Source organism: Lithobates pipiens, unplaced genomic scaffold (assembly GCF_037356315.1).
Source record: "Lithobates pipiens isolate NorthernLeopardFrog02 unplaced genomic scaffold, aLitPip1_a1.2 Scaffold_8, whole genome shotgun sequence".
Taxonomy (NCBI): domain Eukaryota; kingdom Metazoa; phylum Chordata; class Amphibia; order Anura; family Ranidae; genus Lithobates; species Lithobates pipiens.
In genome coordinates this window covers 672,191,151-672,206,075 of record NW_027507903.1, presented here as the reverse complement: position 1 = coordinate 672,206,075, position 14,925 = coordinate 672,191,151, and the positions used below count along the sequence as shown (strand labels likewise).

At 46.1% G+C, this 14,925-nt stretch overlaps 1 protein-coding gene across 5 annotated transcripts in view; it reads left to right on the top strand.

The window, feature by feature from the left end:
- LOC143961951 (C-type lectin domain family 10 member A-like) overlaps nt 1-14,925 on the top strand; it is a 93,376-nt gene that overhangs the window by 52,293 nt on the left and 26,158 nt on the right. For 2 of the 5 annotated variants that reach the window (XM_077471293.1, XM_077471290.1), the window contains 4 exons: nt 2,470-2,508; nt 2,829-2,867; nt 3,197-3,235; nt 8,425-8,499. In XM_077471293.1, the coding sequence (XP_077327419.1) occupies nt 2,470-2,508; nt 2,829-2,867; nt 3,197-3,235; nt 8,425-8,499 (192 nt within the window). The remainder of the gene's footprint in view (nt 1-2,469; nt 2,509-2,828; nt 2,868-3,196; nt 3,236-8,424; nt 8,500-14,925) is intronic. The other 3 variants (XM_077471291.1, XM_077471294.1, XM_077471292.1) reach the window with 3 other exon arrangements.

The following is a 14,925-nucleotide window of genomic DNA, read 5'->3' as shown; positions in this document are numbered from 1 at the left end:
ATGCACACATGTCAAACGAGATTCTGAAATTCCAATATCTAATGCGATAGATTCTCCTTTGAAGACATTGTAGACGCTTAACCTAATAACCAGTTTTACCCGTTACTACCAACTACTTATTACCAACTACTACTGCACTAAGACTCAGACTTATGCCCCGTACACACGAGCGGACTTTTCGACATCCAAACTCCGACGGACTGAGTCCGTCAGACTATCCGATCGTGTGTGGGCTGCAACGGACTTTAGCTTTGCTAAAGTCTGACGGACTTTAGAAATGAAGCATGCTTCAAATTTTCCCGACGGAACTCCGCCGGACCCGGTCCCCTTCGAAAAATTCGCTCGTGTGTGTGCTACTCCGACGGACTAAAATCGACGCTAGGGCAGCTATTGGCTACTGTCTATGAACTTCCTACGTCGAATCCAGTCGTACGTCATCACGTTCGACTCCGTCGGAGTTTGGTGTGATGGTGTGTGGTCAAGTCCGTTCGGTCGAAAAGTCCGCCAGAACTCCGTCGGAACTCCGTCGGAACTCCGGCGGAACTCCTTTGGAGGTCTGTCAGACTTAATCCCTCTCGTGTGTACAGGGCATTAGAATCGTAATCGTAGGATTTCTTAACATTATTTCTTATATCTAGTAGCATCACTACGGTTCAAAATGTTCACAATGTTCAAATCCTAGTAATGTTGCAACGTTGTACTAACAAAGTTTATATACAATGTTTTTGTTGTTCTGACATTGTAAACCTGCATGAACAGTTTCAATAAACTTTTATTTGTAAAAAAAAAAAAAAATAATACTTACAAAAGTGTAATGCCCCGTACACACGACCGGACTTTTCAACATCAAAAGTCCGACGGAATGATTCCGGCAGACCATTCGATCATGTGTGGGCTGCAGCGGACTTTTGATTTGCAAAAGTCTGACAGACTTTAGAAATGGAACATGTTTCAAATTTTTCAGACAGAACTCCGCCGGACCCAGTTCCTACTGAGAAATCCGCTCGTGTGTGTGCTAGTCCGACGGACAAAAACCGATGCTAGGGCAGCTATTGGCTACTGGCTATGAACTTCCTTATTCTAGTCCAGTCGTACGTCATCACGTTCGAATCCGTCGGACTTTGGTGTGATTGTGTGTGGCCAAGTCCGTTCATTCGGAAAGTCCATCAGAACTCTGTCAGAACTCCGTCAGAACTCCGTCGAAAGTCTGTCGGACTTAGTCCCTCGAAAAGTCTGGTCGTGTGTACGCGGCATTAGAAACAAATCATTTGGTGGAGGGGGGATTATGATTTGGGGTTGTTTTCCAGGGGTTGGTCCTGGCCCCTTAGTTCCAGTGAAGGGAATTCTTAAGGCGTCAGCATACCAGGACATTTTGGACAATTTCATGCTCCCAACTTTGTGGGAACAGTTTGGAGATGGCCCCTTCCTGTTCCTACATGACTGTGCACCAGTGCACAAAGCAAGGTCCCTAAAGACATGGATGAGCGAGTTTGAGGTGGAGGAACTTGACCTCAACTCAATAAAACACCTTTGGGATAAATTAGAGCGGAGACTGCGAGCCAGGCCTTTTCATTCAAAACAGTGCCTGACCTCACAAATGTTCTTCTGGAAGAACGGTCAAACATTCCCATAGACACACTCCTAAACCTTGTGGACAGCCTTCCCGGAAGAGTTGAAGCTGTTATAGCTGCAAAGGGTGGACCAGCTCAATATTAAACCCTACGGACGAAGACTGGGACTCCATTAAAGTACATGTGTGTCCCAATACTTTTAGCAATATAGTGTATTTGCTCATTCATTTATTTATTTTTTATACTAGTAATGGTGGAGATCAGTGACTTATAGCGGGATTGCGGTTTGTGGAGACCAGTGACACTAATTCAGTGATCAATGCTAAAAGTATGCACTGTCATTGTTCTAATGGCAATGGCTGAGAATGGGGTTAAACATCTAGGGTGATCAAAGGATTAATTGCATGCCTAAACCGTGCCTATATGCGTACACAGTGTGGGATGTGCTTTGCAGGGAAACAAAATCCAGCATGTCCCCGCTGACAACACAGAGCTCTGCGTTGTTTACAAATGCAGAGCGCCGTCATGTGCCTCTCCCCGACAATCAGTGGTTGCTGGTGGACATCCATTGGATGGCACCCACAGATCGGCTTCTGCTGTGACTAATCACAGCACAGCTTCCCCCTACCCAGAAGAGCCAGATCACCTATATACAGTATACACGTGATTCTCCACAGAATAGCCGCCTTGTAGTAGTAAATCTGCTATAGGGTGGTTGGGACTTGGCTAGAGTACTACTATGGGACTAAATCCCTAGGATTTTAGCAGAAATCACCTGACCTCAATGCATGGTAGTGGTTTTGTCTTGAATTAATGTATGTAGAGCACAGAGGGGTGTATAATGAATAACGATAGACCTGATGATACTAATTGATATTGGTTTCCCTCTCTTTCCCAGGTTCCAACATGATGGATAGTTTCCCAGATGAAATCATTGGTAATTATGTGCTGCTCAATGTATATTAGAGAGGTTTTCATAGCTGTTCTCTAAATATTCGAATCGACTTCTGTATTCATGGACAGAAAAGAATGGAGGAGTTTTTCTGCAGCATGCAGATGATCTGCTATAGGGTAGTTGGGACTTGGCTAGAGTCCCACTATGGGACTAAATCCCTAGGATTTTAGCAGAAATCACCTGACCTCAATGCATGGTAGTGGTTTTGTCTTGAATGAATGTATGTAGAGTACAGAGGGGTGTATAATGAATAACGATAGACCTGATGATACTAATTGATATTGGTTTCCCTCTCTTTCCAGGTTCCAACATGAAGGATCGTTTCCCAGGTGAAATCATTGGTGATTATGTGCTGCTCATGTATATTAGAGAGGTTTTCATAGCTGTTCTCTAAATATTCGAATCGACTTCTGTATCCAGTCCGTATTCATGGACAACAAAGAATGAAGGAGTTTTCTGAAGCATGCAGATGATCTGCTATAGGGTGGTTGGGACTTGGCTAGAGTCCCACTATGGGACTAAATCCCTAGGATTTTAGCAGAAATCACCTGACCTCAATTCATGGTAGTGGTTTTGTCTTGAATGAATGTATGTAGAGTACAGAGGGGTGTATAATGAATAACAATAGACCTGATGATACTAATTAATATTGGTTTCCCTCCCTTTCCAGGTTCCAAAACGAAGCATCGTTTCACAGATGAAGTCATTGGTAATTATGTGCTGCTCAATGTATATTAGAGAGGTCTTCATAGCTGTTCTCTAAATATTCTAATCGCATTCTGTATCCAGTCCTTATTCATGGAAAACAAAGAATGGAGGAGTTTTTCTGAAGCATGCAGATGATTGGGAGGCCTGGTCATTGCTTCAATGTATTGGGAATTCTCCTTGATACATAGTGGCATATTCTTCAACTAGACTTGTCCATGTTAGTGATAACCCAAACACCTCTGGGTTCCGTTCGAGCAGGGTCCATCAAAACATGAACCTTCTGAATCTTAACCCCATTGAAATGAAGGAGAGCTGAATGTTAAAAATCTGGCTATTTTTGAGGCTAATAGGCAAGGGAAGAAAATGGCATGGGGGGCTGAGCACCGCCCTGGGATGCATGCACTAAAGCACATCTTTTTGGTAAATTTGGTTTTTCGGTAAGCCAGTGGCAGCTGCAGACAATTTTTTTTGGGGGGATGCTATGGTGGTGCTTCAGATATGAGCGGAGGTGCTAATGCGGCGAGTGAAGCAAATGGGCGTGGCCAGCATGAGGCTGTTTCTTCATGGTCTGTGGCTTGCAGTGTAAAGCCCCGTACACACGAGCGGACTTTTCAACATCCAAAGTCCGACGGACTGATTCCGTCAGAATATTCGATCGTGTGTGGGCTGCAACGGACTTTTGACTCGCCACAGTCTGAAGGACTTTAGAATATTGAACATGCTTAAAATTTTTCAGACGGAACTCCGCCGGACCCGGTCCCTTCGAATAATTTGCTCGTGTGTATGCTATTCCGACGGACTAAAACCGACGCTAGGGCAGCTATTGGCTACTGGCTATGAACTTCCTTATTCGAATCCAGTCGTACGTCATCACGTTCGAATCCGTCGGAGTTTAGTGTGATTGTGTGTGGCCAAGTCCGTTCAGCCGAAAAGTCCGTCAGAACTCTGTCGGAACTCCGGCAGAACTCCGGCAGAACTCCTTCGGAAGTCTGTCAGACATAAGTCCTCTCGTGTGTACGGGGCTTTACACTTGTCTCCCTACGTATAGACCAAATAAGACCTGGGGGTAAACTGAAGTCCTTGTGGAATTAAAATAACCCCAGCTGGAGCCATAAATGAAAACCCACAGTGTGTGTCAAGTAGGGATGAGCTTCGAGTTCGTGTCGAACTCATGTTCGACTCGAACATTGCCTGTTTGCCCGTTCGCCGAACAGCGAACCATTTGGGGTGTTCGTGGCAAATTCGAAAAGCCGCGAAAAAAAAACCCTGTAAAAGTCTGTGGGAGAAATCTAAAGTGCTAATTTTAAAGGCGTATATGCAAGTTATTGTCATAATAAGTGTTTAGGGACCCGGGTCCTGCCCCAGGGGACATGTATCAATGCAAAAAAAAAGTTTTAAAATGGCTGCTTTTTCAGGAGCAGTGATTTTAATAATGCTTAAAGTGAAACAATAAAAGTGTAATATTCCTTTAAATTTCGTACCTGGGGGGTGTCTATAGTATGCCTGTAAAGGGGCGCATGTTTCCCATGCTTAGAACTGTCCCTGCACAAAGTGTAATTTCTGCAGGAAAAAAAGACATTTAAAATCACTCTCGGCTATAATGAATTGTCGGTTCCCTGTAATACAGAGAACAGTCATTGAAAGTCATTGATTAAAAAAAAAAAAAATGCGTGGGTTTCCCCCCAAATTCAATTACCAGGCCCTTCAGGTCTGGTATGGATATTAAGGGGAACCCTGTGTCAAATAAAAAAAATGATGTGGGGTTCCCCCCCAAATATCCATACCAGACCCTTCAGGTCTGGTATGGATTTTAAGGGGAACTCCACGTCAAATTAAAACAAATGGCATGGGGTTCCCTCCAAAAATCCATACCAGACCCTTTATCCGAGCATGCAACCTGGCAGGCCACAGGAAAAGAGGGGGTATGAGAGAGCCCCCCCCCCCGAACCGTACCAGGCCACACGCCCTCAACATTGGGAGGATGCTTTGGGGGTCTGTGACCCCTCAAAGCACCATGTCCCCATGTTAATGGGGACAATGGCCTCATCCCCACAACCCTGGCAGGTGGTTGTGGGGGTCTGTGGGTGGGGGGCTTATCGGAATCTGGAAGCCCCCTTTAACAAGGGGACCCCCAGATCCCGGCCCCCCTTGTTTGAAAAGGTACATTGTACCCCTACCATTTCACAAAGAAAGTGTAAAAAATTGTAAAAAAAAACACACAGACACCATTGGGATGAGTCCTTTATTAAAAAAAAAAAAAAAGATTCCAGCGGTGGTAATCCACTCTTGGTATCCTGTGATGGGTGATCATCTCTCCGGGGTCCAGCGATGGATGATCTCTACTGAAGACGTCCAGCGCAGCGCATCCTGTCTCCACCAGACACAGAGGGAATCCCGGCAGCCTGACAGGTCTTAGCTAAGGAGGACGGAGCCACCTGTCACCTGATCCCGCCCCCCTCTGACATAAGGGGAAACCCTGGCTACCCCAGTGATGTTTGGGTGACCCCGCCCCCCTCTGATGTAGCGGAAACCTGCGTTAATCAGAGGGGGCGGGGTCACCCGCACATCACTGGGGAAGCCCGCGTTTCCCCTTGTTTCAGAGGGGGGCGGGTTCAGGTGGCGGATGGCCCCATCCACCTCAGCTAAAACCTGTCATGCTGCCGGGATTTCCGTGGTGTCTACGGTGGAGAGAGGATGCACTGCACTGGACATCATCGGGAGAGATCATCCATCGCTGGATTCCAAGAGTGGATTACCACAGCTGGGATATTTTTTTAATTTTTAATAAAGGACTTATCCCAATGGTGTCTGTGTGTTTTTTTTTTTTTTTTTTACACTTTCTTTGTGAAATGGTAGGGGTACAATGTACTCGTTACCAATTCAAACAGGGGTGGGGCCGGGATCTGGGGGTCCCGTTGTTAAAGTGTGTATTACCATTGGGAGCGTCACTGTGCATGCGAGTTCTTTCACACTGGCAGTTTGGTGAATGGCTTGGAGATGGACTTCTTCTCTTTCTTATGAACATTAAGTTGAAGCTCTCTTTCCACAACTCAAGATTCAGCACACCGTTTGAATTTATGAACTCTTTTGATTTTTATTCACTTTCTGACAGTCTCACTTTATTGGTTTAGCGCTGTCAATATAGTATATTTTTGCTGCAATTTTCTTGGGAATTAATTATACTATATATTTGTGTGACCCTTCAATGACTGTTATCTGTATTACGGGGAGCCGACAATTCATTATAGCCGCAAGTGCTTTTAAATGACTTTTTTTCCAGCAGAAATGACACTGTGCAGGGACAGTTCTAAACACGGGAAACATGCGCCCTTTTACAGGCATACTATAGACACCCCCCAGGTACGAAATTTAAATGAATATTACACTTTTATTGTTTCACTTTAAGCATTATTAAAATCACTGCTCTAGAAAAAACAGCCATATTTAAAACTTTTTTTTGCATTGATACATGTCCCCTGTGGCAGGACCCGGGTCCCAAATCCTTTTTAGGACAATAACTTGCATATTAGCCTTTAAAATTAGCACTTTTGATTTTGAACGTTCGAGTCCCATAGACTTTAATAGGGTTCTAAAGTTCACATGAAATTTAGGTCTGTTCGCAGGTTCTGGTGTGAACCGAACCGGGGTATGTTCGGCTCATCCCTAGTGTCAAGTGGAATAGTAGCCCCCAGCAAAGCAAAATAAGTAACTCGCAGTGCACCACAATAATAAACCCACAGTAGTACACAGTTATTAACCCCTAGCACAGCACAGTAATTAACCTGGGCATGGTTCAATACTTAACCCTCAGCATGGCACAGTAATTAACACCCACCAGCATTGCACAACAATAAACCCTTAACACTGCACAACAATTAGCCCCCAAAATTACACAATAATTAGCCCCCGACATTACACTGCACTTCATTTGCACAATTGACCACCTCTCTCCCCCACTAAGGGGGAGAGAATGCTGCATCAAATGGTGGAGCTGGTCATATTGTACTAATATTTGCAGGGTCTTAAAGCACCATTGATAAATACCAGGTGTGCGCTACACACACAATTCAAGGTTCAGGAGTGTGCTATGTACGCGTACGTACGCAGTGCAGAGATCAGGAGTGCGCTACGTACGCAGTGCATAGATCAGGAGTGCGCTACGTACGCAGTGCAGAGATCAGGAGTGTGCTACGTACACAGTGCAGAGATCAGGAGTGCGCTACGTACACAGTGCAGAGATCAGGAGTATGCTACGTACACAGTGCAGAGATCAGGAGTACTCTACGTACACAGTGCAGAGAACAGGGGTACACTACGTACACAGTGCAGAGATCAGGAGTGCGCTATGTACAGAGCACAAAGACAAGGAGTGTGCTATGTACAGAGCATGAAGACCAGGAGTGCACAATGCACACAGTGCAGAGATCAGGAGTGTGTTACATACACAGTGCAGAGCTCAGGTGTGTGGTATGTACGCAATGGAGAGTACAGGAGTGCAGTACAGACATAATCAAGAGCTCAGGAGTGCGGTATGGACATAATCAAGGGTTCAGGAGGGCGATACGGACACAATCAAGGGTTCTGGAGTATGGTACATATACAATCAAGGGTTCTGGAGTGTGGTTCAGACACAAGGGTACAGGAGCGTAGTACGGACACAATCAAGGTTTCAGGAGTGTGGTACGGACACAATCAAGGGTTCAGGAACATGGTACAGACACAGTCAAGGGTTCAGGAGTGCGGTACATACACAATCCAGGGTTCAGGAATGTGGTACATCCAAGTTCCAGAGTCTCGCCTATATCAGAGTCCCCTCTTTCATCAGGGCTCTCCCTTACATCAGAGTGTACTCTTACTTACAGAGTTGCTGAGAGCCTGGATAGCCAAAGTGTATGGCTGTAGCAGCAAGCAGTGCATGTCTCGTTGGAAGAAACATGGTCCACCTGTAAATGCTGGGGCAAGCATTTTGATTGGATGCTAAGACACCAGCAGCCCTAGCAACCAAATATGGTACACTGACAGTGCAGCTGAGGGAACCTGAGCTAGGGACCAGAAAGGGTGGATGTTGGGAATAAATGAAGGGACCACTAACCCTCGCTGCAGGCCATATAAAATATTGCAATGGGTTGTAGTTTGGTGACCTCAGGTATAAAGGAAGCCAACTCTAACCTGACATTCTGTGTATTTCAGCTTATTACTCCAGCGACAGTCAGAAGATTATGGAGTTTTTGGGGAAAGTGGTAGACGAGGTCCACAAAATGAAAAGTAAGTTTATCCTAAATTATTTAATCCATTACCTTTTCAAGGGTCAATGATACATCTTCTGAAGGCAGCACCTTTGTAGTTACAGAGAAAGATAAAAGCACCAATAATTTATATCATAGTTATAATTGTACATTTTACATCCCAGGAAGAGACCAGAAAACATTCCCTAAAATAGCCACCTCAAAATAATATGTGGAAACAATTACATCCCAATGATGTAACTCCAGTGTAAAGGGAAGCTGAGCCTCCTCTAAGTGAGAGTTCCAGTTACATTCCTGGGGTTTTAAAGAGACCCTGTTACCAATTAAAAAAAAATCAGGTAAAAACACACAAAAAGACAAGCATTTTATATATTTTTTTTGCAGTGTCTTTCTTTTCCACAATTCTTTTTATTTATTTACTCAAAATGTGCCTTTGAACCTACTAGAAAAATTGACTAGCCATTTCACTAGCGCAGCCACCTAATTTTTTGCACATAATAGCCCTCTCCTCACCTGGGAGTGTCTATATACTGTCTGTGTTGGCACAGCTCCATTGCTCCTCCCCTCACCCCCCTTATAACCTTTTATATAGCTGCTGGGGGGAGCAAAGGAGAATAATATAGAGTGCCACTCGAGTGACAGCTCTGAGTCTGCTGGGACTGCTGACATCACATTCAAGATGCCTACGGCAACCAGCAGCTGTCTCAGGGTTTTGGATAGGGATGAACTTCAAGTTCGAGTCGAACGTAAGTTCTTTCTAATTCCGAACATTATGGGCCATTCCCACCAAATTCGAGTGGCGCATCACGGCCCATAACTCACTGCGGCATCGCCGTGCATTGCTGGCTGATGACTGGCCAAGCATGCACTATGACCCGCATGCTTTGGCCAATCACAGAATGGTAAGAATGGAGAGCCATAATTGGCCAAAGGCAGGGTGGCTTTGGCCAATGATGCCTCAGGGGATTTAATACATGCCCCACACTATATAAGGCCACCTAGAAGTCGGCCTTGTGTATTGTGTTCCGGTGTGCTGAGAGATAGAGAGAGAGAGACAGTGTCATTTCATTTGAGTTAGATAGAGCAGGCAGGCGAGTCAGTTAGCTGCAGTCATTGTATTTAGTATATATATATATATATATATATATATGCATCCCAGGCGTTGTGTGTGTATATATATATATATATATATATATATATATATAGGGCCTTGCGAAAGTATTCGGCCCCCTTAACTTTTCAACCTTTTGCCACATTTCAGGCTTCAAACATAAAGATATAACATTTTTATTTTTCGTGAACAATCACCAACAAGTGGGACACAATTGTGAAGTGGAACGAAATCTATTGGGTTTTTGAAACTTTTTTAACTAATAAAAAAATAAAAAGTGGGGCGTGCAAAACTATTCGGCCCCCTTGCGTTAATACTTTGTAGAGCCACCTTTTGCTGCGATTACAGCTGCAAGTCGCTTGGGGTATGTCTCTATCAGTTTTGCACATCGAGAGACTGAAATTCTTGCCCATTCTTCCTTGCAAAACAGCTCGAGCTCAGTGAGGTTGGATGGAAAGCGTTTGTGAACAGCAGTTTTCAGCTCTTTCCACAGATTCTCGATTGGATTCAGGTCTGGACTTTGACTTGGCCATTATAACACCTGAATACGTTTATTTGTGAACCATTCCTTTGTAGATTTTGCTGTTTGTTTGGGATCATTGTCTTGTTGGAAGATAAATCTCCGTCCCAGTTTCTGGTCTTTTGCAGACTCCAACAGGTTTTCATCCAGAATGGTCCTGTATTTGGCTGCATCCATCTTCCCCTCAATTTTAACCATCTTCCCTGTCCCTGCTGATGAAAAGCAGGCGCAAACCATGATGCTGCCACCACCATGTTTGACAGTGGGGATGGTGTGTTGAGGGTGATGAGCTGTGTTGTGTATATATATATAAATATTTTTGTTTCATCTGACCAGAGCACCTTCTTCCACATGTTTGGTGTGTCTCCCAGGTGGCTTGTGGCAAACTTTAGACGAGACTTTTTATGGATATCTTTGAGAAATGGCTTTCTTCTTGCCACTCATCCATAAAGGCCAGATTTGTGCAGTGTACGACTGATTGTTGTCCTATGGACAGACTCTCCCACCTCAGCTGTAGTTCTCTGCAGTTCATCCAGAGTGATCATGGGCCTCTTGGCTGCATCTCTGATCAGTCTTCTCCTTGTCTGAGCTGAAAGTTTAGAGGGACGGCCAGGTCTTGGTAGATTTGCAGTGGTCTGATACTCCTTCCATTTCAAAATGATCGCTTACACAGTGCTCCTTGGGATGTTTAAAGCTTGGGAAATGTTTTTGTATCCAAATCCGGCTTTAAACTTCTCCACAACAGTATTACGGACCTGCCTGGTGTGTTCCTTGGTCTTCATGATTCTCTCTGCGCTTTGAACAGAACCCTGAGACTATCACAGAGCAGGTGCATTTATACAGAGACTTGATTACACACAGGTGGATTCTATTTATCACCATCAGTCATTTAGGACAACATTGGATCATTCAGAGATCCTCGCTGAACTTCTGGAGTGAGTTTGCTGCACTGAAAGTAAAGGGGTCGAATAAATTTGCATGCACCACTTTTCAGTTTTTTATTTGCTAAAAAAGTTTAAATTATCCAATAGATTTCGTTCCACTTCACAATTGTGTCCCACTTGTTGATGATTCTTCACAAAAAATTTAAATTTTATATCTTTATGTTTGAAGCCTGAAATGTGGCAAATGGTTGAAAATTTCAAGTGGGCCGAATACTTTCGCAAGGCACTATATATATATATATATATATATATATATATATATATATATATATATATACACACACTGAATTCAGTTTAGCTAGATCCGTTCCTGTTATTCTCTTCCTAATATACTGTACTTACAGGCAGGCAGCTGCAGTATTTTCAGTCAGTGTACTGTATCCTATGCACAGTGTGCAACTAAAGCTAACTGCAGACAGGGGCGTGTCCAGGATGGCAATAGGAACAGACATGTCTGTCTGAGCTCCCCAGGGCCGGTTTGTTAAATCCTAAATTATTGGGTGCAGACCCCTATTACAGACCCCCTGCATCTCTTCTAACAGGGGGGCCCATTCTGCAGTGTCTGGGGGAGAAATAGGCAGCTGAAACCCTGGGGAGAGTGGCCGGAACGGCTCCACGGACTAGGCCGAAGCCTGAAGTGCCTGCCGCAACCTAATAGTACCAGGCGCAGACGCCTGAAAGAAAAAAGTGCAGACCCCATAAAAAGATCCTCTTGCATCTCTTCTAGCAGGGGGATCAATCCGGAGTACTTGGGGGGAGAATTGGCTGGAAAAAAATCTGGGAAAGAGTGGCAGAACCACACATCGGGGACTAGGCCGCAGCCGGGGACTCGCCTAGGAATCCTACCTGCAGTCTCACAGAGCCGGTGTGGTACCTGCTCGGACGCCACAAAAAAGGCTTTAGTGGGTTCTCCCTGTCCCCCTCCGCTCCTAATACCCTCTCCAGGGTATGTAAAGGAGAAAGAATCAGCCCAGATCCCAGAAAAAGGCTGCGAGGCCTGACACTGCAGCCTAAGACTCCTGCCCGGATGGAGAACAAGGCAGAAGACCCCGACAAGCTGCCTGCCATGGTGGCCATTTTCAAGGCAGTCCTGCAGGCCATAACCACCCTGACTGGTAAGGTAGATCATATTCAAGCCAATGTGGAATTTATTAGAAAAGACTTTGATGCATTTTGTGGCAGAATGACTGAGGTGGAACAAAGGGTCTCTCAGGCGGAGGTTAAAGCGCGTGACCATGGGGCAGACATCCACGCATTTAAAGCCAGAGTAAAGACGCTTGAATCCCATGCAGAAGATTCAGAGAATCGCAATAGGAGAAATAATTTGTGTATTCTGGGACTACCTGGGGGGAGGGGGGCACAAATCCTACAGCCTTCACTGAAAGACTACTGCAACAGCTACTCTCTTCAGCACGCTTTTCTCAATTTTTTAATGTGGAGAGGGCTCATTGCATAACCACCACTAGGGGACCCCAGGGAGCGCCACCCCAAACCTTCATCTTCAAACTTCACCATTTTTGGGATAGAGATATTGTGATGAGAGAAGCTAGGGCCCAAGGTGAACTCCGCTTCGAAAACACCAAGCTCCTAATCTTCCTGGATTATTAGCTGGAAACCCAGAAGCAGCGTAAATCCTTTGATGCTGTGAGAGTGAGATTTCGCTCTCACCATATCAAGTACAGCATGCTTTTCCCAGCCAGGCTGAGGGTGGAGGATGGAGAGTCAGTTTGGTTCTTCACATTCCCAGAGCAGGCTTCCGGATGGATTGACACACTCCCGCCCAGATAAGTGTCCTAATTAATCGCCCGATTGAGGGGGCCGTTGCCGTCTAATGTTTTTCCTTGATGTTCCTTTCTCTACTCATCGGCCTGGGTCCTTTTGACTGGGTTCCACTGGCCTTCCAAGTGCTACTATCCCCCACTTATGAACCCCGATGACCGGGAAGCTGAGTCTTGGAGCGCCCTTCGAGGCCCTGCTGCTGGAAAGTTGGCTCCAGATACCTATCCTGCTTCTCCCCTCCTCCCCCCTGTCTTCCTCTCTATCCTGGTAACGGGCCCCCCTTCCGATGATGACAGCATGTACTCAGCCACTACTAGCCATAGGGCAAGGAATTCAGCTCACAAATGCCAAACCCATAAGTGGCCTTAAGGACGTGCCTTTCTTATACATTGGCCAGAGTAGGGCCTCTCGACCCAGATCATCTCTGAGTACCATTGCATGCGCACCCTTGCGGGTGATGGGGGTGACGGAAGATGATGTCCCTTGACCCTTCCCTGGGGCTGATCCCCCCCCTTATTTTCTTTGCTGCCCTGTTTTTCTCCTTGGCAACGACCAAAATAATTGATGCATTCCGTCCGGAGTCCTCTGTGTCTCTCTGGACGACATGACCCGCAGCCACCTCCTCCCAGCCACGTACAAGTCCACGGGTTGCTTGGGACTGTAAATCATGCCTAAAAGGCTGCTGCTGTTGATGCTGAGTGCCAGGCTCCACCTCCATGCTGACACAATCCTCCTCCTTCTCCTCCTCCTCATCTTCTTCCTGTGTGATGGGTGGGACAGCATGAACACTGTCTGGATAAAGGGGGCCTTGAGAGGCAAGGAAGTCCTCCTCTTCCAGCCTCTGTTCTGCCTCAAGTGCCCTTCCATTATTCCATGCAGCGTGTACTCCAACAGGTGGACAAGAGGTACAGTGTCACTGATGTATGCACTGTCACTGCTCACCATCCTCGTGGCCTCCTCAAATGGTGACATGACAGTGCATGCATCCCTGATAATGCCCCACTGGCGTGATGAAAAAAAAAACGGCTCCCATGACTCTGTCATGGTGCCATAGTTGCACAGGTACTCATTGATGGCCCTCTGCATGTGCAGCCACTGCAGCATGGCCAACGTTGAGTTCCCCCTGGTGGGCATGTCACATATAAGACGGTTTTTGGCAGGTTCAACTCCTTTTGGAGCTCAGCCAGGCGAGCACTGGCATTATATGACTGGCAGAAATGCACACAGACTTTCCTGGCCTGCCTCAGGACATCCTGTAAGCCTGGGTACCTGCCCAAGAACCGCTGCACCACCATGTTAAGGACGTGAGCCCCACAGGGCACATGGGTCAGTTGTCCCTGCCGGAGGGCGGAGAGGAGGTTGGTGCCATTGTCACAAACCACCATTCCTGCCTTAAGCTGGTGTGGCATCAACCACCTCTCGGCCTGCCCCTGCAGAGCTGACAAAATATCTGCCCCAGTGTGGCTCCTGTCCCCCAAACAAACCAGCGCAAGCACGGCATGGCATCTTTTTGCCTGCATAATTGCGTAGCCCCTTGAATGCCTACGGAGCACCACTGGTTCTGAGAACAAAGCACAGGAAGAGGCCATGGAGGAAGAAGAGAAGGAGGGGATTGGAGGAGAGAGGTGTGTCACAACCAGTAGTAGCATTTTGGAGGCATGGTGGCGGAAAAACCTCCAACACTACTGCACCTTGTTCTGCATCCTTCCCAGCTGCCAGAAGAGTGACCCAATGGGCCTTGAAAGATAGGTAACATCCCTGTCCATGCCTGCTGGACCATGAATCAGTGGTAATATGTACCTTACCACTGACCGCCCTGTCCAGTAAGACATGGACATTGCCTTCCACATGCCGGTAGAGAGCCGGATCGCCTTTCGTGAGAAAAAGTGGCATTTGGGGACCTGCCACTGAGGAACCGCACATTGCACAAACTCACGAAATGGGGCTGAGTCTACCAACTGAAAAGGCAGCAGCTGAAGTGCTAGTAATTTAGCCAAGCTAGCATTCAACGACTGGGCATGTGGATGGCTGGTAGTGAACTTCTTTCGCCGGTCCAGCAGCTGGGGCAGGGAAATTTGCCTGCTACAATCA